At 39.3% G+C, this 24,796-nt stretch overlaps 1 protein-coding gene across 14 annotated transcripts in view; it reads right to left on the bottom strand.

The window, feature by feature from the left end:
• CSRNP3 (cysteine and serine rich nuclear protein 3) overlaps nucleotides 1-24,796 on the bottom strand; it is a 107,816-nt gene that overhangs the window by 19,341 nt on the left and 63,679 nt on the right. For 8 of the 14 annotated variants that reach the window (XM_065069701.1, XM_065069703.1, XM_065069699.1 and 5 more), the window contains one exon: nucleotides 11,951-12,121. In XM_065069701.1, coding sequence (XP_064925773.1) covers nucleotides 11,951-12,121 — 171 coding nt within the window. Of the gene's footprint in view, nucleotides 1-11,950; nucleotides 12,122-22,037; nucleotides 22,159-24,796 lie in introns of all 14 variants that reach the window. The other 6 variants (XM_065069691.1, XM_065069694.1, XM_065069693.1 and 3 more) reach the window with 1 other exon arrangement.

Raw genomic sequence — 24,796 nt, 5'->3', positions numbered from 1 at the left:
AAAATGACAATAGGATGTTGAGACTAATTCCTAATTGCTTTGCAGTTTACAGGTAACAATTGGACAGGTGTGAATGAAAGACCTAATTGCCAGAATTCAGGTAGCAAAATGATTTAAAAGGTGTCTGACCATTCTTGAGAGACTTGGAACCATTCTGTAAAAGCAGTAAGAGCAACATGATGTAGACTGTTCATCTAACTTTGCACTGTCTCTAGAGTTTGGAAGTGCTTTGTCTTCAGCACTGGTTTTGTAACAGGTCTGGTTTATTGTCACAATTAAAACATAGTTAATTCTCTAATATTATTATGTAGTGAAATGTTAATCAGCACAAATGAAAAAGCCCCAAACTTTTACATGAAGTAATTCAGTCCAAAACCCAGCATAATCTACCTAAATATATTTTTAAAAAAGTATATTAGAAAATATGGTCCTGTAACCAAATTACAGACAATATGCCCTACTGACATAATCATAAAAGCCTGAAGCAGTGTTATTTTTCCTCAATACTGTGAATAACTCTATAGTCATCTCTTCTGCATTACTGCTAGGAAGTAGTCAGAATATATTCATAATTATGAGAATTATGTTTACAAGAACAGATGAGCCGAAGATTACAGGATTTTAGTTGATTACCTAAAAACATAGATTAGGTATGTCAGTGAGGGGACTGGAGAATTGCAACCACCTCAGTAACAAAGGACACAAAGGAAGTACGGTTGGCACCACAAAGGCACTATGTTCTTGCCCTCCTATACTTCATATAATCTCTGAGCAGAGGGCTGCCTAAATGTAATCTCAAAAAAATTGTTATTAGATATTGAATGGAAATGTTGAACATTTTCCAACACCAGGCACAAAGTGCTCTGTAACTCATTCAGTCCTTTTGCTCCAAGCCAACCAAAACTTAGATTCTCAGACCATCTTACCGACAGTCAGGGACATACGTTATTTTGTATGCACTGTACCTTAAATAGCATGTTCAAATAAGTTGTAATTACTGCTAAGGACACTGCTTAAGACAGAAGGACATACAAAATACATATATTCTGATATATCAGAAAGCACAAACATATGCCCAGACAAAATTTACCAACATTACACAACTAGCAAGCTCCTTTCAGAATGAGGGGCACCGCAAGGCTTGCAGGCCTCTTTGGAGCCAGTGCCAAAGATTTTCACAGGAAGCAAAAGCTTGTAATCTAAAAATGTATCCAAAGAGAGTGCAAACACCACACTTACCCTGAAGAGATCTAGTAACAGCTTCCTTGCTTGTCCAGTCTTAAAAAAGTGCTTACATGCCATCTGCCTGAGCAACAAGTGATATCAGTGGATGCCACGGGCATCTGTTCTGCACAAAAAGGGCAATATTGACTCCAGGCACCGTCTGTGAGGCTGAGATGTGGTGTTTGAGCATCTGCTGGACACACACTGGCAACAGAAACTAGGTGTTTTTTGGAAATTACCACCACCATCTTGGGTCTAGCAGTTCATGGCAAGTGAGTATGCCAGAGGAAACAGGAATATTCATCATCACCTAAAACTGTCCTATGCATCACACGTGATCTTTAACACATTTATATATAAGTCTGATATATTCCATGCAAGGAAAAATATACTACATTCTCATGTATTTAAACGATTAATACAATTTTTAGTTCCATGTTTCAGGATTATATGGAATTAAATATTTTTGATGGACACTTTAAGTACTGGAATGCATAAAATATATCAATTATCAGAAGAAAGGATGATACTGTTAAGAACATTACTGCTACAGAATGATCTCTTAGATCTGAAAAAGGTCTTCAGACACAGATATCTTCAAACAGCACCGCCAGAATTACTCATCTGAAATAATATCAGCTGCAGAAATGCTGATTTTTGGCATTTGACTTTTGAGTGGCTCCGTTTCTGGGTTTGGCAGAGCAGAGCCCAAGTTAATAAGCTGCTTGCAACTGGCGTCCCCCTGAGGGAGCCACGTCAGGCCCTGTGGGATCATCAGCTCCCTGCCACGCAGAAGCAGCTGCTGCAGCTCCAGGGCTGTTCCTGGATGCAGCACAGGCCCGTCAAGCAGCACTTCACCCCAACTAACAGCCACAGCACATGTCATCTGCACCACAGACCATTTATGGCGAAACTGGCGATTGTCTGTAAACAAAATTTCTAAAGGTAAGACCAAAAGAATTAAAGGAAATAGCAAACAATTGTTTAACCCAAGCATGGTTAACCCATCCTGGAAACACAACCTGCTCTTTGTGCTTACCCTTTTGCTATCTTTTCCATCATGTGCCTGCACACATACACAGTAGGATGCGTTTATTGATCTTTTTCTCAGTTACTAACCCCTCGCCCTCACAACAATCCTCATTATCCACAGCAGTTACAGTTTATTTCATGACTACCTATGATATTTCTGCCATTTCTCTTTAAGCACAATTCCTTGTTTACGCACTTCTCTGGCTATTGAACATACAATTAATCTCTTAAGGTTTCCAAAATTAAAGAACACCTGTATGGTGAGCTAGAAACCTGCAGAATGGCAGATATCACCTTTTTTTTTAATCACAGCCCTTCATCTTTCAGTATTTCAGTACGGTCTTTTTTCAGTCAGTAACTGTAGAACAGAATAGATATAATTGTTCAGCAGTCATTCAAGAAATTGAGATTTCAGTGATTTATTAATAACTGCACATTGACATGGAACAAGCTTTGCCTAATTCAAGACAACCTTTTTCTACACATTACCCTAACCCTAGTCCCTCTCCCCCTCCAAATTACACAGACTAAGGCTTGACTCAGTAAACCTGTCTTAGCCAGCCTGTGGTCTACTAGACACAGTGAGACCAACTGTCGAAAGAAGAAAAATAGAACAAATACCATGATGGTTGTTTGCATAAGTGATAAATGACATCATAGTTCAGAACAATTTCCTGCAGTGGGCCACTAAGTCATAACTTTTACTACCATCATTTTTATTAAAATGGTTGCAATTTAAAATGGTAATATTTCATCTGTCAAAACAAAAAGAACTATTTTTAAAAAAATAAAACTGTTCTGCAAAATAGCTTCCATGGCTGCTGTTCTTTCTCACTTAGGCTGTTGTGTCACATAGATCTCCATCACAATGACAATTAATGGGAGATGGGCAAATATTACAAATAGCGGTTTGACAATAAAACTTCCCTGTCAGATTCATCCTGGCTAAAGTACATTGTACAAAGCATTGATCTCTGCTGGAATTCTGCCACCAAACACAGCAAGTGAGAAAATATTTTCTGGGTTTGGAAAATGACTCCTCAACAAAGAAGGTAAAAAAAAAATGAGAGCCATTCCAGTCACGTGAGGTTAGAGAATAAAGAGGGGCCTTTGCTCATCAACAGCTAATATAAAAAGGAATGAAGCAATTTATACGGGAGAAAAGCTTATATGTATGTCTAGAGGAACATGTGAATAGCTAAGCATGAAGAAAGCTGTAGCAATACACAGATTTGTAATTTTTGTAATATATTAGTAATGTATTTGTATCATAATATCATAATATATTTCAGTGTAACTAGAACACTATGGTTAGAGATTGTCTCGCTAGCGTTGTAGTTATATGGAAGTTATATGGAAGAAACCATCCAGTCCTTCTGCTAATTAGTTTCAAATAATGTTTGCCATCACCTTATTCCTACCAACAGGCTCATAATTACAAGATTTTTTGCAAGATCATCTAGTACCAACCCCGCTCCCATGGGCAGGGACACCTTCCCCTAGGCCAGGTTTGCTCAAAGCCATCTTACCTTCTATATTGCAAATAAAATTTATTTTTTATTTTATGTATTATTGGGAAACTGAAGAATTTTATTACTAGCTCATTTTCCACGAGTTAGTCAAAGCTCGGTATCAGCAGCTCTCTAACTTCTCACTGTGTGCCCTTCTTTCCTGTCCCTTCCCCCTACCAAGGTGTTTTTAAAGCATTGACTGGAAAGCCGGCAGCTTTGGGAGGGCATATTGTGTGTCACAGCATTTCCTCTTAATGTGGATTTCTAGGCATGTAGGAAAAGTGTTTCTTCATTAAGCGTTTAAAATCTGTAAATTTAAAGTATGGAGACTCTTAGAAAAGGTCCTCCCAAAAGACCTCCCAAAGGTCCTGAATGAGCCCTGCGGACAGGGCTGAGCTGTCTGTCTGTCTGTCTGTTTGCTGGCCCTCCCACCCTCTGCAACCAGCCGAGCTAGGACGGCCCCAGCGCAGGGGCAAAGAGGGAGGACACTGGTGGGTGGCACCTGCACCCAACATCCCCAGCCACTGCCTCCTGCCACAGCTGCGCTAAAGTTCTGCAGGTGCTTCTGGTGCCCCTTCCTTTTCCACCTCAAGCTGTATTTTCTGCTCTCTCCCCTGAACATAACCGTTATTTATCTATTTGTGAACTTATGAAAAATTAAAGACACAACCCCCCCAATTATTTCCACATTTGTCAGATTCAGGTTTATTGTATTTATTTATAATATATTTCTCATGTTTTGGTAACCATGTCATCATGGGCCCACCCAGCTCCCAAATTCCAAGAAAAGTAATTCTCCAAAGAAGAAAACCAAAATATTTACACCAGCAGTCCACTGTATTGTTATGAGAAACATCCAAGTCTCATTTGTACATAAATAAATTATAACTGATGAAATAGGTAAGCAACAGTAATGAGGCGCTGGCAGACTGAAACAAAGTTTTCCTGAATTGCTCTCACATACACATAATGCACTAGACAGCTGCACTTTTCATTCCCCTTCAAACATCCTCTTTTTGCTCTCCAGGCTGTGCAGCTGCAGCAGTGTGACACTGGTGAAAGACAGAGCATTTCCCTCTGGGCATTTCTGGCCAAAACAATCTGAACCCCCCCACCTGGGAAGAGATCCCACTGTGATTGTATTCGTCAGGGAAATACAAAGACTACTTCCGAATTTTACAAAATCCTGATAAGAATGACATTTTAAACCCATCATGCTTTTCAAACATTTTTTCCTGACAAAACTGGTAGTTCTTTGATTATGAAACATAAACAATCTCAGTTCTGGCTGAACTCCAAAACATAAGCATTTTCTTCTGCTGTCTCAGCTATTCTCCTGATGTTGAAGACACATTAAAATAAATGTGAACCATATGGCCAGCCAGCAGATTAGTAGTGCTCTTGCATCCGTGAGGGCAAAGCAATTCATTGTCACCAGTGCAGAAATATCTTCAACACATGAAAATTTCAAAACAATGGAAAAAATGTGTATGAAGCAGCCTTTTGGACTAAGGCTCTATTTTAGGCAAGAGGAAATGCTGCTTTTCTTATACTCCACTACACATTTGTCTGCTTTTTATATACTCTTAGCGCCATATAAACCACCATGGCAAGACAGATTAACACCACTTTCCCCCTGCTCCGTGACTTTCCCACATGGTGTTTCATCAGGTCTAACACTACAGAACAGCAAAGCCTAATCCATCACAGTAATCCAGGTCAGAACATCACTTACAAAAGCAGCTCGCTTCGCACCTTTCATAGAAAACAAAAACCTGGGAAGAGGTCATATTCCAGAAACTACTTCCGTCTCCTATCTCTCTTTCTACCCCAAATTGCCTCCCAAAAGATGCTTTTCTAAGAGTCTCCATACTTTAAATTTACAGATTTTAAACGCTTAATGAAGAAACACTTTTCCTACATGCCTAGAAATCCACATTAAGAGGAAATGCTGTGACATACAATATGCCCTCCCAAAGAAATACGTGGACTTGAGGACAGGGAAGTATTTTCTAAAATACATTTGAACCTGGAAGTCTTGAAGGGAACTGCATACTCTGGTGTAAATTGAGTATTGGAAATTGGACAGGACAGGGACCACGCTGTGGAACAGCAACACCTACCGTAGCAGCATTTCACTGCTCCATCCTTCAGGTACCTTCCTCTTTGGTAAAGCAACAGCTAAATTCACCTCACAGGAGAGGCTTAATGGGAATGCTTGCCTAATGCTAGATTTATTTATGTCACATTTAAAATGGTTTTTGAAAAATACTAGTTCACAGACAAGTTTGACAAGAATAGGAGAGGTTCTTCATTTGTACTTTGTTAAACATTTAACCTCACTGTCAGAGTTTTGTCTACAATCTCACAGAAATGTTAAATTCTTGGGATGCATGCTAAAAGCTGGAATTTTACTGCTAAAATTTCAGTGAAAGCTTTAATTTTACTTCCTCAGCAAACATAATCATGCTGCAGGGAGAAGTGGAGATGGTTAACTGCTCTCTGCCTCGCCATTTACTCTACATGCCAGCTGCTGTTTCGTAGATGATTATTCCTGACCTTGGCCCCAGATTCAAACAGTGTGATGAGAAAAGCCGCTACCATGGATCCTTGCAGGACACCCGTGCATAATAATTGTATTTGCTGAATTCTCCTAGGACACTACAGGCAATCCTTTGTCCCATCTTGTGGGTGACGTCTGTGAACAGTCATTTGATACAAATTCAACTACTTATTCAGCTGTCCTGACTTCTCTTTTTTGTCATGAACACCTTCAACAAAAAAAATTGATTCTCTAAGCCAATAAAATATCATGTAAGGTAAACACTGTCTCTCTGTTTGTATAGTACATGAAATGCGCTAATTTATAGGAGAGAACTTTGCAAAAATATAGAAATAGAATTAGTTGCACAAAACCTTCTGAAAACCAGGGGGAGCCTGCCTCCTAACCCCTCTTTATGTTTTTAAAAAACTCTCTCTACAACAGTCATTATTCAAGATGAAAGTCAGCAGGTAAAACCTTGCCATGGCATACCCTGCCCTGTCATTCTGTATGAGTATTTGAACGAAAATATTGCACTACATCACACTGAATTTCTTTGCATTTCTTAGTTTTTACTGCCCAGATGATCTGACTTATTTGAAAATCAAAACTGAGAATCTCTCAACCTGTTTGCATTTCATAACGTAAACTGACAAATAATGACAAGAATGTGCTCCTCATTAACATGGAAATTCCAAGCCTGGTTTCAGGCAATATAAATAATTGCATGAAAAAAAAGAATGTCTGTATTTACCTACATCTTCTAAGTGTTTTCCCATAATAAACCAGCATCACCACTTCTAACTCCCTTACATTTCTATCATTAACCAGCAATTAACACACAGCTTAAGCTCAAAGCTCATGCAATGTCTTGTGCTATTGACCTCACACCAAATAAAACTTCATCCTTCACATAAAAATATTTTAAGAGAAGCTAGACCTTCATAAGGATTTCAAAGGATTTGATACCCTCTTCCAAGCTCTGCACAGGCACATAGATGAGGCAATCTCAGTATTTAAGTGACTCCAGAATATTCCAACAGTACTTTTAAGGGCCTATTGAAAGTGCAATGAGGATGTATTTGTATTTTCAAATTCCTCATTATCTTTAACAACAAAATCAAAAGATGGTGGCAGCATTTAGAGATCAAAGGGTATTCTCAGAACCCTTACCGACCAGCCACATTCATAATGCACGTAAGGCATCCAGTACTCTTAAAGACAGCACCTTAATTAGCAGAACGACAGGACCTGATTATAGGTGTCTGCAGGGCAACCTTGCTGGACAGTGATAATGTCAATGGCAAGTCACAGACAACCAATGGAAGACAGCAACTAGACTGTGTGATGGTTCTACCTCCAGTTGGTGAAGATCACCTTATCAGATGAGCTGGTGCTGGAGATTCATCTGTCTTTGCAGGTGGAGAAGCCTTTGCAATAAAGGCATTAATCTGAAAGTTTCAGCTACACCACACTGAAGCTAAAACAGCAGATGAAAGCCACAGCTCCTCAAAGTATGTTTCTTAAGACGTGCATCTGTGATCACGTGGTATGGGGAGATTTTACCAGCACCAACGTGCAAGAGACAGGACTTAATGATGTCTTCCCAGGTCTTTCAATTGCATGCAATTCTGCAACTTAAACTTGGATATTTGTCTTTATCAGAAAAACAGATCAAGGATTTAGGGGCAGGTACCTCCACAAGGCAGGAAGAATCCCCCACAACTGAGCTGGAGTGTAGAACCCAGTGTCCCTCAGCACACAGATGCAGAAGCTGTCAGGGCACTGTACTGACATCCTGAAGGGCAATTCCAAAGACAGCTTGCTGTGGCAGCGGGGTGCCCTAGCTCACTGGGGCACTTTAAAGGAGCTGCAACGGCATTGGGTGTGCTCCCACCCTGTATGCCATGAACCTCTACAGAAAAATATAATAAATACTCTTAGTCCTGACTGATATGGCATATGCATGCTTGGACTGCTACTTGAGGATGAGCATCTCTCTTTCTGATATGGAGGAGGGGCTGTGAAATGGGACAGGTAAGTGGACTAGTTAGTAATATGCTTTAGCATCTATTGAGGTACATCTGTAGTGTGACTAACAGCCTGCTGAATCAAACTGAAATGACCTCAATAGACTGAGAAAAGTGAGTAAAAAAGATGGCAGGGATTATATCTGCCCGTGGTAATGAAGATACTCCATCACCATTTAATGAGAGAATGAAATATGTGCAGATCTATATACACACATACCTGACCAAATACTACCTTTATTTATTTTTTGGTTATGAACCTGGTAGCGTTTGCTTATGCTTTACAGACTGTAATTTCATTTCCTGACTCAGAAGACGACACCTGTAATGTAGGTTAGGGATTTATTTGGGTTTTTTGTTGCTGTCTTGATTTAAATGAATATATTGTTACAGAAATTCTGTAAATATCCCTGTGTAGTAGTCACAACGGAGAGCCCTCAGGGACATCTCAATCATGTATTTTCTGCCATCACGCTGTAGCGTGTAGGGTTAATTGCTGAGATCAAATCTGTCTTCTGGTGGTTCTGCTGCACCTGAATGATCCACAGCAGCTCCGTGCCTCATTAGCTGGCGGGTTAAACTGACCTTAAGCTAATGGAGCAGGACAGCTCAAAGATTCTTGTTTATCAGACCCAATACGTATTGTTTCAAGGGTTGTGTAAATACTGAGATGCATCAGCTATTCTAGATAGATTTATATGCAAACTGCCTGCTTGCTGAAGCACTGAAAGAGCTGTAGCTACAAGTGATTAAAAAATCTCTCTTTGTCAGGTCAATTGGAGAGACTTAGAGGGCCACGTTAAGCTTTTTCAAAAGCTCAGTTAAAGACCTAACATACAGATCTCAGTGGTGACTACAGGTCACCCACGACCTGCACATTTCCAGTCAATAAAAGAGAGTTTATACTGAACTTCAGATTTACTTATATGAAAACAGACCAGAAGGAAGACACTACACAAGATCTGACAGTGTCTCACAAACTAGAAATGGTAAAACGTGCCAGGAAATGGTTTAGAAAGATATCCTCCATCATCAACGAGGTACTCACGCATTTAACACAAGCAAAGAATCTAGCCAGATTTTTTTCTGCACTGGCTCTTTTCACTCTGTTTACTGAAAAAGTCTCACAGAACTCTTCCTTTCCATATGCACTTAAAAGTGCAGATTCAAATATTCAACATAGGAAAGCTTCCATCTTTTATTTTGAGAGATTACTGTGTTTAAAAAATGAACAAAGCACCTTTCAATGTACACTGTTAACAGTTTCATTATTGTACAACACATCTGCATGTAGTTTTCCAGTGAGCATCACTTAGTAGCTCTGTAAGTCACCTGTACTCACGAGATACAAACACTGACAGTTTCCACGTATTCTGCTTTGACAAGACAGGGCTGAGAACCTCAGTAGGATCAGTTCATTTTTAACACCTCCTGAAACTGAAAATATGCTTTTTTCAAATAATAGGTTAAAGAAAATAGAAGTTAAAAACAAAAAATGAAGTACACACAATGAAAAGTGCTCCTGCCCAAAGAGCATCCAACATCACACACACAAGTGATGTCAACCAACTGATACAAACCAAAATAAAAACAAATCCTGTGCATATAAAAAATTCAGCAGTTGTCTATTTGAAACATGCTTTCTGGAATCAGTGCACACAGACTCAAAAAAATGTGAGGATAAAACAAAATAAAAATCTAATCTCACAAACCCCTGTTTTTTCTAGAGCTAGTCAGTTATCAAGTTAGAAACATCTTTCAGTGTTTGTCAAGTATCTTTACTCATTTCATTTTAAATATCAACATGATTAATTTTTATTGCAAACACATATTAACTTTTCTTATCATACATCATCACTAAGACTCACCTTTTTAGTGCAGTAGCTCTTATATATAGCAGATGTGCTTAAGGCTAACTAGTGATTTTTCTAACACTGCTCAATTGGTAGATGCTGATTGTGTACACATATAAGTAACTGGGATGCTTTAATATTAAGAAAGAAGAAGGTGGAAAATCTCACTTGCAGCATTTTAACAATAAATTAACAAATCTGACTTCCCTATCATGTGCAGCATGGAGTGTCCTTGGTAAAGTTTCAAAATAATGATGCATGCTGGAAGAGAATCTGGATGCAAGATGCAAATAATTAGGTAGGGATCAAACCCCCTTTCTATTCTACACTTCATCTGAGCATTGACATCCTCTATTTTCTTACCAATAAAAATTATCACCTTTATCAAGCTCCTGCAAGTACGCTGCATTACAGTAAGAGCAAGGCAGAATGTCATATGCTGCGTTTCAGTGGCACAGAAAACTGTCTCTGAAAGTCTTCTCCTTGAGGACCCTGAGATTTGCCTATTCAAATGTAGCACTAAGGCCACCTGTTCAATTCTTTTCTTCCCAAGCCAGCCTTATATAATACTGGGATGATTCTGTATTGATTTCTTGGAATTTAAGCTGCTGCATCTTTCTAGGTCCTTAAACAGGTGCAGAAGTTAAAAGATGACATTGCCACCAAGCTATTTCTTAATAGTACTAAAGACATTTACTGGGTCACTTACTCCTTTGTGGCATTTCAGTAAAATAGTACTGCATCATAAATATGATACACCACATCAAGACTGTCACATGTAAACACATTTGAAAAGTTGTGCCTGCGTAACGGAGGGTTCCATACTAGAGCCAAGATAATCTGGACCCTCACATCCAAATCCTAGTTCAAACTGCACAGCAGCATTTGGCAAATAAATCCATTATACGAACATTCATTTCACATGCTACAAACATGATTTCTAGGCACAGTCTAAACCACACTGTTATAAAGATCACCTACTCCTTAGCCCAGAGTCTTAAGAAAACAGCTTTACAGCCACTGACTCCAATGGGGAGATCTATGTGCAGCAGAGTTGAAGGCGGCAAACCACTGCTTTTTAAAACATGAAGTTCACTATTAAAACTATAAAACCACCTAAACCAAATATCATAAACTGCAAATATAAGACATAAATTCATTCTTCCTACATATATATGCTGCATATAATATACCTAGCTTTACTAACTTCAAAATAAATTCTTATCTGTACATGAAACCATTGCCTGGTACAGAGATACCCTCCCCTACATGAAGAATAGAAGCGATTGCATTAATGTGGCTATACACCATGTTCCTCAATTCCAAATAAAAGAAAGTGTATTATTTTCTTCAGAGAAGAACTCTCACAATACAACACTGCAGACAGCTGACAGCTACACTACACTTATCTGAGGAAAATAAACAAATTTACCTAAAACACCTTCTCTACAGTACCTGTTTAAAATACCTCAAGCACAATTCCCAGTGTTAACTACAAACAGCTACATAATTCAAACAGCAAATAGGCAGGGGCTTCCAAGTGACTTCAAATTTTTACAATGACAAATAGCTTTATACAGTTAACAAGGAGACAAAAGGGTGCAAGTTTGCTAAGTTGTTTTGAGCAAGTCACAAACTGAATACCACAAAAAGTCCATTTTATCCCCTGTTCAATTTAAAATCATCATATTCATCTAACCACAAAATTTATTTTGAGCAACAGAAAGAATTATTTAGATACACAACTTTAGTACTTACGAGTAAAATGACTAGAAGTGGATGGATTAACACTATCACCGCTGTCAGCACTTTCACTGCTAGAAATGTCATCATCTGATTCCCTAACAGAGGAACAAGGTGAGGAGCCATCAACTTCTTCAAACTTCCTCTTCAAAATTCCACTCATCGCTGCAATGCTGTCACATGCACCTGTAACAGGAACAGAGACAACAAGGCACTGAAACATCCAACTGCAGAATATTCAGTCATAATATCGAAAGACATTTTTAATTAGAAGTATCAGTAAGTTGCCACTTCTAGTCTTGAATAACCATTTAGTATGAAAAAAGATACAATTAATCAGAAAACAGTGAGGACACAAGAACTGAAAAAAACAGCAAAGTCATACTCTAACTTGACATTGTACGGAGATGGTTATTTTGCTAGAATAATGGGTAACACCTTGGTTCCAGGAAGTATTTTTCCTATTTTGATGTCAATAGCATCCCTGACTTCTAGGTTATGTTGTGAAATTTCCCACAAGGAAATAAATGGGAGTTTCTTTTCAAACACCCTCCCTTGGCTGCCACAGGAGGAAGAAATGTTCATAATCAGGGATGAAATTAAATAAGAAGAAACCACTCTGAACACTACACTTCCCATTGCCAAATATATGTGACCTAATCAGTGTTCACATCACCCCTATAAGAAATCCATCTGGTAATTCCAATATTACAGACAGATAAAAGACAACGAAGTCACAAAGACCATATACGAATTTAGTGCTCAATAAATGCCTCGAATTCAGAAACTCTCCACTCCAGCCAGAGACACCAATTGCTTCCCAAACTCTCTCCTTCCTACATTAAGAAATCAGATGCCCAATATGCTCCTGGGGTTGAGTAGATTATAAAGCAAAGTATTCAAGCAAAAATTTAGCATCAGAGGTAGAAATATAACATGACTTGCATGTGATTAATGAGAAAGTGTACCCTTAACTAATTGAGGAGAGACCAAGGACAGCTGGAGCTTGCTCAGAGGACACACAGCTGCCACCATGCAGCCTGCAGCACTGCAGAGGCAAGCGCTGCTGATACTTACCCACGCAAAAAGTTTCTCTAGGATTGCTGACATGCTAGGCTGACTGACTAGGACACACAACCTAGTGCTATGGACCTACGACAGGGTTCTGCCAAATCCCACTGAAAGCAAGGAGAGCGAAACAAAACAAACAAACAAACAAAAACACAAAAAACACAAAAAACACATTAATCTCTGAAACAGAACCTTTTCAATCCCTACAGCTACCGTTAGGACTCATTAATTCCAAACCAACTGCATTGTGCTCCACCCAGAAGCTGGACTAGATAATCTCCAGAGCACCCTTCCAACCACCGTTTGGTTGCATGTTTAAAAAAACATAAATCCATCAGGAAGCTAACATATGCTGGGCTAAACGGCTACTAGTAAGACCTGGTTAAGGCAGAGACTCCAGTACTGGCCATACTGTTTAACAATTAGCACATTTCAAAGTTTTGGCCCAGGCCACCTCACACTCTCCTGGAAAACACAGGTGCCAGAACTGTTCCCAGCAGGCAGACTGAATGGGGGCACCTGGGTTTTGGCAGAGGGCTGACAGTTTAGCCACAGCAGACAAGAACTGTTCCCTACCACTTAGCAGCAGAAAACAGAGAATGCTGTCCTTAGCCTGCACTTTTTTATCTTTTAAACTGACACAGAGGTAGTCTCAGTGATGTAGCTGCTACGTTCTGACCCTCTAAGCACAGCACTTGAGTAGATCGTCGGGTATCTTCCTCACAGTTGTTCTAGTACCAAGTAGCTTCAATGTCTCCTAGACAACCTGTAGATCCCTTCAAGCCCCAACACCAGTTTGCTTCCTGGAAAGAACAACATGACAGTATGAAGAGGTTTGCAACCAACTTCTAGCCTGATATGAAGCTAGAACAGGATAAATAACATGAAGTTGAGAGCTAAAAAAAGGGCCTATTTCAAATAATAGTTCAGCAAACACTGAAGTCTGTCTATAGGAAATCCTGGAATGGAGGTGGCAAGAATACAATGGTTTCATTCCAGTGCAACAGAAATTTAGTTCTAATCACTTGTTTTGCTTTGCTGACAAAGCATTTTACATTGTCTGCCAGCTCCTAAGCACAGCAGCAGGGAATTATGAGCAGGTTTAAACTTGTCTTTGTAAGTCAAAAGTAGAAATTACGGCTAAATTATGAAACATTTTTATTATATTATTTAATTACAAGGACTAGAACAGAAGTTTTGTAATAAGGGAGTTCATTCAGCTCTTTGGAAGCAGAAGCTCTGAGAAGCACGTACACAACTACACCACGTTCAATATCCTGTCTCCAGCAGTAGTCGGTATTTAACGCTTCAGCAGAAACCAATGGAATAAGAAATCCAGCAACAACCACTGCAGATACGTGGCTCTGCTTCCTCATCCTTGCAGTCAATTTCCCCTAAGCACAAGGCTGAAATGTCGCTATATGGTAGTGCACAGCCTCTTACCAATTCATTTGACTTGCTCTCCTGAGGCAACAAGTTTCATATTAGTTTATTGGTGGAAAAAAAAATACGACAAAACACATCTCCCGAAAGTACAGCCACAGACCCTTCAAGATCACAGCAGTTTCAGTTTTTATGATATTTTGGGCAGTACAGAATTCAGAAGTGCACCAGTGTCTAGCAGCATGCTGTACTAGATAGTACTCCAAACATACAGGTACTCCCCACTAAGGGGGAATAGCCGAAGAGAGGTCACTGAGATCTTCTTGCTGTTTATAGTGGCATTTCCACTACAATTGTCAACAGTGATGATAATGCAAGGGACGTGGTGCTGTCCATCTGCTGATTGTGTGCGGAATTCGGAAATGCCTTTATATTTGGGGGTGTGTGCTTGAAGGGAACGATGATAGAGACAGATTCACAGAATGTTAGGGATTGGAAGGGAACTCAAAAGATCATCTAGTCCAATCCCCCTGCCGGAGCAGGAACACCCAGATGAGGAGGCTACACAGGAATGTGTCCAGGTGGGTTTTGAATGTCTCCAGAGTAGGAGACTCCACAAGCTCCCCAGGCAGCCTGTTCCAGTGTTCTGTCACCCTCACAGAGAAGAAGTTTCTTCTCATATTTAAGTGGAATCTTTTGTGTTCCAGTTTGAACCCATTACCCCTTGTCTTAGCATTGGTTGTCACTGAGAAGTGCCTCGTGACACTCACCCTTTATATATTTATAAACATTAATAAGGTCACCCCTCAGTCTCCTCTTCTCAAAACTAAAGAGATGCAGCTCCCTCAGCCTTTCCTCATAAGGGAGATGCTCCACTCCCTTAATCATCATCATTGCATGGAACTGCAGCAGTGCGTTACTCATCGCAAAACTAAGGGGTCTGTCTGACTACTGCAGTTGCCAGAGAGCACATGGCTTGTTACTGCCTACACTCTCAAATCTCACAGCTGGACAACCTTTAGCTGCTTCTGGGAAAGCCCCTAAAGCAGCACAGCCTCTTGTTGACACTATTCCACTTTCAATGAGGTAACTCAAGTGTTCATCAGCCAGAACGAGAAAGAGAAAGTGAGAAAAATATGCTTAGGTCTGAAAACACTTCTGCACTCAATTAATATTCAGATTCCCAGAACAAGACATGGATTTCCATTAAAAGGTATCCAACTCTCGAGAGCAACATGCAGGAAACACTGGTCCCTGATATAGCCATCTTGAGTCTGCTCTGGGAACTGGTGCCACATTCCCGAGGGTAAGAAAACAAAAGCAGGGTGTGTGACGGGCCATCTTAACAGGTCCATGTTGCCGCACGACACAGTATGGCCACCACCAGTGGCAGTTACCCCTGCTCAGTCCACACCCTGCAAAGGCACAGGGACATACAAGTGGTTCATTGCTGTGTGTTGACTGAGAAACAGCTGCTGTCAGCTGAGAAACCAGTAACTTTTAAATGACTCCAACGCCCTTGTCTTTGAGTGGTCCTCAAATGAAACCCCCTTTCCTAGAAGGCTCTGCCCATCTGCCACCAAACTGCCTTCTTCAAAGGCATCTGAGCTTTTTCAGGGTCTCCCTTTCTCACTTCAAAGTTCCCCTAGCATAAAGGCCAATTCTGCACATACACAGAAGTTAAGAGATTTGAAATGCCTGAATAACTTCATGTCCAGGTCTCCCTGGGAGCCTGAAACTTGGTGTTCTTCCAAGCAAGATGTCTAAGAACAAAAGGAAAACAGAATATGAGTGCAGAGCATGCTGAAAAGGGATGGAAAGACTGGGCCAAGCCCATGAGTGACTGCTTATGTACCTGAAGGCTGATTAATACAGTACAGCACCTGGCATGCTACCTGTGCACACTTTCTCTGAACTATGAATCTTGGCACTATTTTCTGTACAGTGAAACAGCCTCCACCTAAGCAAAGGAATAGGGTGCTCTCCACTAGGCTATAGCTTAGAGGCACCAATTACTGAACAACAGATTTAGCTCTCCAGCATCCTAGTGAGTTCCTCAGCTGTTAAACTACTGTGTAAATTACAGGAAACCCATCCAGCACCAGATCTTTACAAGAAAAATGTTCTGAGACAAAGAGTGACCTATGCTCTGTTCTTGAAAAGGAAGGTTTATGTGCCAGCCTTCAGGAACGCCAGCCTTCACTGGGCTGTGACTGCGAAGCACAGCAAGCTTCCACAGCAAACAGCTGAGCTGTGGTGCCACACTGAAGGTAACTACCCAGACACAGGGGATTAAAACACTTAGAAGCATCTAAACTAATTTCCTTGCTTTTTATTTCATAAAGCGGACGTGACTTAGGGACTAATCCTGACACCTTACTCAGAAGTAAAAGACCCGAGGTCTTCAATGACCACAGCCTATCCTTACTACATTAAAAAATGGTATTTCTGCTCAAAAAGAGCCATTGGAAGACAGTGTGTTTTACAGCCATCTCGACACTGCTAGGGAACACATACTCCTCCATACTTGACCTCTGCATCAGTAAACGAGCTCTACTGGCACTGTAATTTTCCTTGCCTTCAAACACAATAGGATTCTGATCAATTCTCAAACACTTTAAAAAGGAAATATTTGAAAAAAACAAAGCAGATGTATTAAATAACAGGATCTCTGGGGGAATGATAGCTTGGCCTGTTCACTTTCATAATAATTTTTCTGAACATTGATCCCCCCCCTTCAATAAAAGACAACTAGATTGCTTTAATTTATCTTCTGGTCACCTTAAAATCAACCCTGCTCTCTCAACACCCTTCATCACATCCTTAAAACATTTTAGGTTTGCATACTGCAGCTAACATAATGTCAAGATTACAATTTAAATATTTAGCCAGAACTTCCCTATGAGGAAATATACCTTATACTACACAAGGTTTGCTTTAATTGTCGAAATTTTAACACTTGGAATTAGAGTGACACAGTATTTATTTGTAGCCTACATGCTTTCTTTCAAAAATATTTCCAGCCATTATGACTTCAAATGCAGAGGAAGCGAAGTGTTAAGTGTGAACAGTGAGATTGCCAAGGGGATGGTCAAAAGAAATGGTTACAACAATTTAAATGGCTAAATAAATACAGGCTAAAAGTCAAGTTAAGGGTAAAGATATAAATTCATACTGCCTCTGGCAAGAATCAATTATGCTGGTTATTCTGACCTCTAAATATGTTCTTTTAGAAAGGGGAACATGAAAAGCTTATTCTTATTCTCTCACTTTTTGCTCACTTTCTCTCACCTCCTCTGCAAATTTCATACATACCTTCATGTATATTTAAACTTGGCAAAAAATATTTTAAAAATGAAAAGAGACAAACTGTTTTATCTGTGTTAAAAAATAATAATAATTTAAAAAAACCTTGCAACGACAGTGGTTTGAAAACACTCTCACTCCCAAGAACTTTAAAGGAAACAACTTGAAATTTTTAGTGGAGACTTCTCTCAAATATCAAACATGTGCCTGAGCACATGAAAATTTGACTATATTAGTTTTTGAGAATGACAGTAAGGACTGAATAACAGCACAGTGGAATAAAACTGGAGAGAAAAACAAACAAACAAACAAACAAAAAACAACTACAACACCTTCTTTTCCTACATTAGTTGGACTGTCATCCAAAACCAGCAAGTTTCAAGTTTGCTTCACTGTTTAAGAGAAATATAAATGAAATAGCAAAGCCATGTCCTCTCACGATAACTGGATGGCAGCTAGAAAGGAGAAGGTAAACAAAGCGGATATAAAATACCCACAGGTGCTGAATTCAGCTTCCTTGAAGCTGAATGTTCCCATGCAGCAGGGATACACATCTATGCTGTGTATCTGAACACATAGCTAAGGATTTGCATTAGCTCAGCTCACTTTGAACAAGCCAGTATGATCAGCAGAAGCAGATCAGCTGTATTAATACACCCAGATTCTCAGCAGAACTAATTTGTGAAGCAGAATGCTGCCCTAATACACTTACACCATTTGCAGTAACCCTGTGAAATGTATTCTTAGCGTCAACAGGCAACTCTGAATTGTAAATATACGTTGCTTTGTATATCAAAATAAATACACAGTAAAGGGTCATACGATGGCAAAAATAATGCTATTTGCCAATTATTCGTTGCTTAGCTCTGCAAATCTTGTTAGTCTAACACAGGTTTTCTTTTGTCACACACTGGTAAAGTTTAATTATGTATACATGTTTAATATACCTTAACAAATATTGTTAATAAGAATTCATCACATAGGCAGCACGGAAAAATGGCCTTAGCTTATTATGCACCAAATCCTGTGCACAGGCAGCAGCCATTTCCGTTTCAGTATTGCTGCAGTGTTACACAATAGGCTGCTCAGCACGTTCCCCAGGCTGTTTCAACTTTCCTTAATTCAGTATTCAAATTCCAGCTTGGCAGATGACTTTGTCCAACCCGCTGCCTTTGTCTTGTTACATCCACCCAAGAAAAGGCACAGCTGCAGGAATATCTCCTGTGCCTGTGCAAGCACTGACACAGCTCTGGGCGCCCCGGGAGTCTCCGTGTTTCCAGTGAGGAAGAACATGGAAAGTGGTGCCCGTGATACTACAGTGGTCAGATCATGGTCTTCCAACTTCAATAACAAGTAATTTAAAACTTAAAGAGTATGAGCTTGCTTCTTTGCATCTGATAACTTATAAGCAATGAATCAAAAGATTTGGGGCTGATGGGCTTTTTATTTTTTTTCTTTTTATTTTCTCTTTTTTTAAACACCAAAACCATCAAAACCTGCCATAACATCTTGTTTTAATCTTTGTAATAAACGTTAAAATTAGAAAGAACATAAATAGCTCAATTCTGCAATACCTTCACAGGGCTCTGCACATTTTTAAGACACCAAACATATATTTAGCACAACTACTGGTAGCACCTTGGTTATAGATTAGCACCTCTGATAGCCCGAAACACTTCTCGAATAGGTTACTCTCTGGCCTTTTTATACTGGGAAACTGAAAGAAAATGGTAGAAAATAAACATCAGCTCAAAACTACCAGAAAATCTATTATTTTCTTTAGCAGAAATATTTGAGGAAGAGTGTATAAAACAGACCTCTATAAACAAAAACAATTTTGGTCAGCAGGAGCCAACATTCAGTTGCCACCATTGACATGAATATAGCTCCATGACACAAGAGCAGAACCATGACTTCATTCAAGGCTTGGCCTCAAGCGAAGCCAAAATCAGCAAAAATATGTTTAACTACATCTCTCTCCCTGAAGAATAGAGTCAATAAAACTATTTGTACCGGAAAACGTAAATTATTAATATCTGCTGGAAGACTGCAATATTTTGGAAGTCCTATATTCATGAATAGCTTTATGGCTATAATAATTCAAGGTTTCTGTCTAAATCAGACAATGCACAACCAACATATAACGTTACAAACTGCAGGTTTAATGCACACCCAAGGCAGTCCTAAGTAGGCATTCAGGCCTACAAAAAAAGGACACTTAAAAATAAAAGACTAAAAATTAATATTTCTTTCTATTATTTGCTTTTTGACTTTTCATCATACATGGTGTATCTATTCAACCAGGAAAACCAATATGCTTATTTAAAAAGAAAAATGAAGGTTTTCAGCAATATTATTATTTCAACAATAAACACTGATGGGGAAATCTACCCCCTAAGAAACCCATACCATGCACAACAAATTACTGAATGCGGGAAACAGTGCATTTATACAACATGGCAACGGATAAGATTCCTTCCGCCACTGGCACATATGTAGAGTGTTGACAATTCACCTTTTCTAAGAACAGCACAAAGTAAAAACAAGCTACCCAGTTATCAGCGAAAAAATACAAGTAGAATTTAATTTCAAGTTTACAAAAAAAAATATTCTAAGAAACTAACAGAACCTGATTCTTTTAGAGATTTGTGTTTTCTGGATGGGATTACCCGAGGCACAGAAGGGAGGTTGGTTCACCAATCGTCTTCCCCACGGTTGCGGTGTTTAAGCATTCCTTTGTGTGGTTGATAATCAGAGATTTAGTCACAGTGCAATTTTATTTTTTTCACTGTGTGAACTAACAGTCTCTCTCTTTTCCATCTCACTATCCGTTTGTACAATACTTGAAGATCTGCTACTTCTCTCAAATTCAGCTGACTCAGGTTAAAAAAACTAATAAGGAGAATATGATAGACATATCGGACAACAGAGAAAGCATAACTGCATAAGCTTAATTTCCTTAAGAAAACAGTCAAAAAAGATCAGCTATAGTAAGATTTCAAATTCCCAAATTTAGTGACCACAGTATCACAGAATGAGATGGTTGATTTTTATGAAGAGATGCAAAACATGCATAATCAATGAACTACTTCCCTGTAAGCCAGTAGTCTTCTCAGCAATTTAAACAATTAACAAGCTCAGAAAGGTAGGATTTTTAAAGCACATATTGAATTACAGCAAATCTTTCTAATAGTAGTATCATACTTTTTCCCAGCAAAAATTACACATAGGTCCTTACATGTGCACGTGTACCTTTGCATACTGTACACAAAGGCACACAAAGGAAGGGTATATGGAGTTTTCACAACCTGAATGTGTAAAGCTTCAGACCACAACAAGACTGACATAAATCAGATCCTGACTGTGTTAAAATTGAACATTGACTCTCTTCTCTTTTTCATAATACTAAAGAAAATCTGGAGTTTATGGCTATAGTGACTTGACATCATAATAAACATGTCTGAAAATCCCTTTCAGTTCACTTTGTAATTCAAAGCTGAAAACTCTTCCAGAGGCTGAGAGAAGAACTGCAAGTCTAATAACAAGTATGTACCCATCCAGTTCCCAAGGCACTCTTGTCAAGGAGACAGCGACAAATAGAAACTGAGCAGCCAGCCCATTCCCAGAGCATTGCCTGACTTGTAAGCACCTTGTGACCATTCAACAACATCTTGGCCAGAGGACTCTGCTGGGATACAATTAATTATCTGCCCTATGCTCTCTGAAAAGCACTGCTGTGAAGGTATGGGGCTCCCACCCGCAAGCTGAGGCATTTTTTTATTTTATACATTTAATGATATTTTGCCTTATCAATTCTATTTGTTCTGTCTTTTCCAGGAGAGCAGAGATGAACATTTTAATACTCTGAAATTTTCACTTTTCCATTTTATTGTTAAAATAGCAATAAGAGTGGGTGAGCAGGGTACAGTAGTAAACAACTAAGCAACTTAATTGAAAGTTACAAAGTTAAACCTTCAGCTACTCTGAAAGTGAATGGTTCAATAAAGACTCTGGTACTACAAGAGAGCAAAACAATGGCAGCTCTGCAAGCACTCCAAGTTCCCCCAGAGTCATGGGGCTTCCCTGCCCCCCCATAATAAAACACTTAAAGACAAAAATGTTTGCTTGAGAATAGCCTGCTCAGCAGTCACAGTTCATGTCAGAAATAGGCAGGGCTATGATTTGTTATCCACACTAAAAACAATGAATAAACACATTCTGTGGCTTCCAGCATTTTTTTTTTTTTTCACATTTTTTAACATATTCGTGCTACATTAAAAGGAGACTTTGTTCAATTAGAGCCATAGAACAGTTTGGGTTGGATGAGACCTTCAAAGCTTACCTAGTCCAGGCCCTGTGCCATAAGCAGGGACATCTTCAACTAGATCAGGTTGCTCAGAGCCCTGTCCAGCCTGGCGTTGAATGTCTCCAGGGATGGGGCATTCACCACCTCTCAGGGCAACCTGATAAAGAACTCATTTTAAATCACAAAAAAGTTCATTATCAAATTCAGATCCCTGTTCAAAAAAACCTGACTTCCTCCAGAAGTCACCACAATGCCAGCCTATTCCATCCTCCCAGCAGTACCAGCCACCTGCTCCTCAGGTGGGAGACACCCAGAAGCACTGGAGGAGCTCTGGTCCCCATGCACAAGCAGCCCAGGAGATGGGTTTGAAAAAGCAGCCCCCCCCATCTCTCCCAGCTGCGACTCCCAGCAGAGAAGCCATGAGCCCTGGTGCTGGTCTGCCAGGTCTGTCAGCTTTCCCTTCCCCAGCTGCTGAGGTGGTGCAACAGCAGCTGCAGAGACACCACAGCAGTTCCTGCTGCTTTCAGCAGACAGCACTTTGGTTGCAGGCTACTAATGGTCCCTGGGCCAGCTTCAGACCAGCTAGCTGAAGCACTGACATCAGATGAGCTGCAGCAGAGGAGGGCTCAGCACAGCCCAATTTATTCTGATTTGCAGCACAGATAAAAAAATACAACTTATTTATTAGCACACACAGAAATGACTTACCCATAAGAAACAAATACATGTAGCATGACCCCAAATTCCTCTCGCTACCCTTGAGGGGGCAGCAAGCTAATGAAAGCTGCAATTACCATGGAGAGTGACTTACTCTGCAGCCTTACCCTATGTAACAGTATCACTTGATTGCACTTCCACATCAAAATCCAAGGACTACACATCATGGCAAAGCTAAATCAGTAAACGGTGTTCCACTTGCTGCCCGCATCCCTTAGAAAGACTGATAAGGGTCAGGCTCCATACCATGTAGCTCATATTTCCTACTTCACACTAGACAATAAAATAAATATGCAAATCCCTATTTGCTTATGAAAGAGTAGGATAGCAACCAGCACTAAACCAAATCAGGACATCAAGTTAAGTATTTCATGCAATAATTTATCAAGTAGTAACCAAAAGCCACCTATCTTTTCATTAGAAAGCCTAAATGCAAGTGGTCCATTGCATTTCCATGTTAAGTTAAATAAGTATCTTTGCTTATATTTTTGCATTTGAACATATGAAAACCTGAAAAACTGAAGCAGCTCTGCTTCCTTTTATCCCTATTTTTACTTTTAGACAACTTACATATCAAGCAGATTTTCCACCATATTTTATGATGATACACACTTATGTTCCTTTTCCTATTTCTCCTGTTTCATTGTGGAAAAGATATGACATAATGGAAAACTGAAGCAGAGGTCCTAGAAATGCAAAGTTTTTTGGAGGGGCTGAGATAAGACCAGAGGAAGGGGAGTTGTTGGAGAGAATTATACATAAATCTGAAAGAGGAAAGAGCCCACAATTTTCTATTTTTTTTCCTTAGCAATTATTCACAACTCCCATTTTCACAGGTTTTATTAGAATATTGTATCCATATTTGTTGAGAGGGAGAAATTAAAGCCATGATATTTATCCCAGAGCTGTTTCAACCAAGTAAGAATTTTTGTCTTGTGTGTATTTGTAGATGAGCCATATCTGTCTTTATCTACATTCAATCTCTTTTTCAGGGTAAAAAAAAAAAAAAAACAAAAAAAGAGCAACAAAGCAACAGCAATCAAAACTTAGTGGTAGGACCTCAAATAGCATCAATATTTTAAAGATGTGATGGTGTTTGGTGATGTTTTACTGAAAGAAGAGCACATTTATAATCCATTTTTTTCTCAGCATCACAACTGATTCAGATCAAGGACAAAGACACACATTGACAAACTACATGTAAATATATCTTTCAGCCAGCTTCACCAATCTTGCAAAAGATTATACCTGCCTTGCTTCAGCATAACCTTCCATCTACCTGTTCATGGAGAAAAAAATCCTAAATTTCAAGGTTCAGTTACTGTAAGTACCCTTTAAGAGCAAGTAGGAGTTTTAGATGGCAGAATCATCCATTGCTGTTCTGAGGAAAATATTTAAGCTTAAGAATGAACTTCCAAACACTTACCATTATGTACCCTAAACCATAACTTACATGCCTGCAATTAATAATAAACTTATATTTTATTATTCAACGATTGCATCTGTCCAAGTCACCGCGTTTTGCAACAAAAGTAAACTCCTCCCTCCAATAAACAAATGAGACCAAATATCTAAGATACACATTAAACACCTTGCATGCACAGACTGAAACATTACATACCACACTCAGGCTTCTCAGATCTAAAAATAAATTACAATTACTAGAATTAACACTGAATTTCAGGAACACAGGAGATCAGAATGCAAAAAGATTTGGTTCTATTTATGATGCTTAAAGGAGCTCAACATCCAACATTTAAATTACAGCACAAAACATCTACACAAACCATAGTTTCAATGGAGTCTAGATGAGGAAAAAAGCGTATTTCAGAATTACCATAACTCAGCAGTAGCACAGAACACCTGTTTGCTTCAGGAACTCTTTGGATTTTTTTATTTAAAGTTCACTAATTAACTTCATACTATAAGCGCTTCAGAATATGAAATGCCTGATCCACAGAAAAAAACATTTGTATCTTCGTTTTCTGTGTGCAGGTATATTTCAAAGCTGTGATTCCACTTTAACAGTGGGAATACTGTTCCACAGGGATGTGCCTATTTTTGTTTCTGTTACACTG

The sequence above is a fragment of the Columba livia genome, chromosome 7, assembly GCF_036013475.1.
Source record: "Columba livia isolate bColLiv1 breed racing homer chromosome 7, bColLiv1.pat.W.v2, whole genome shotgun sequence".
Taxonomy (NCBI): Eukaryota; Metazoa; Chordata; class Aves; order Columbiformes; family Columbidae; genus Columba; species Columba livia.
The sequence above is the reverse complement of the archived record's forward strand: the minus strand, read 5'-3'. Positions and strand labels throughout refer to the sequence as shown.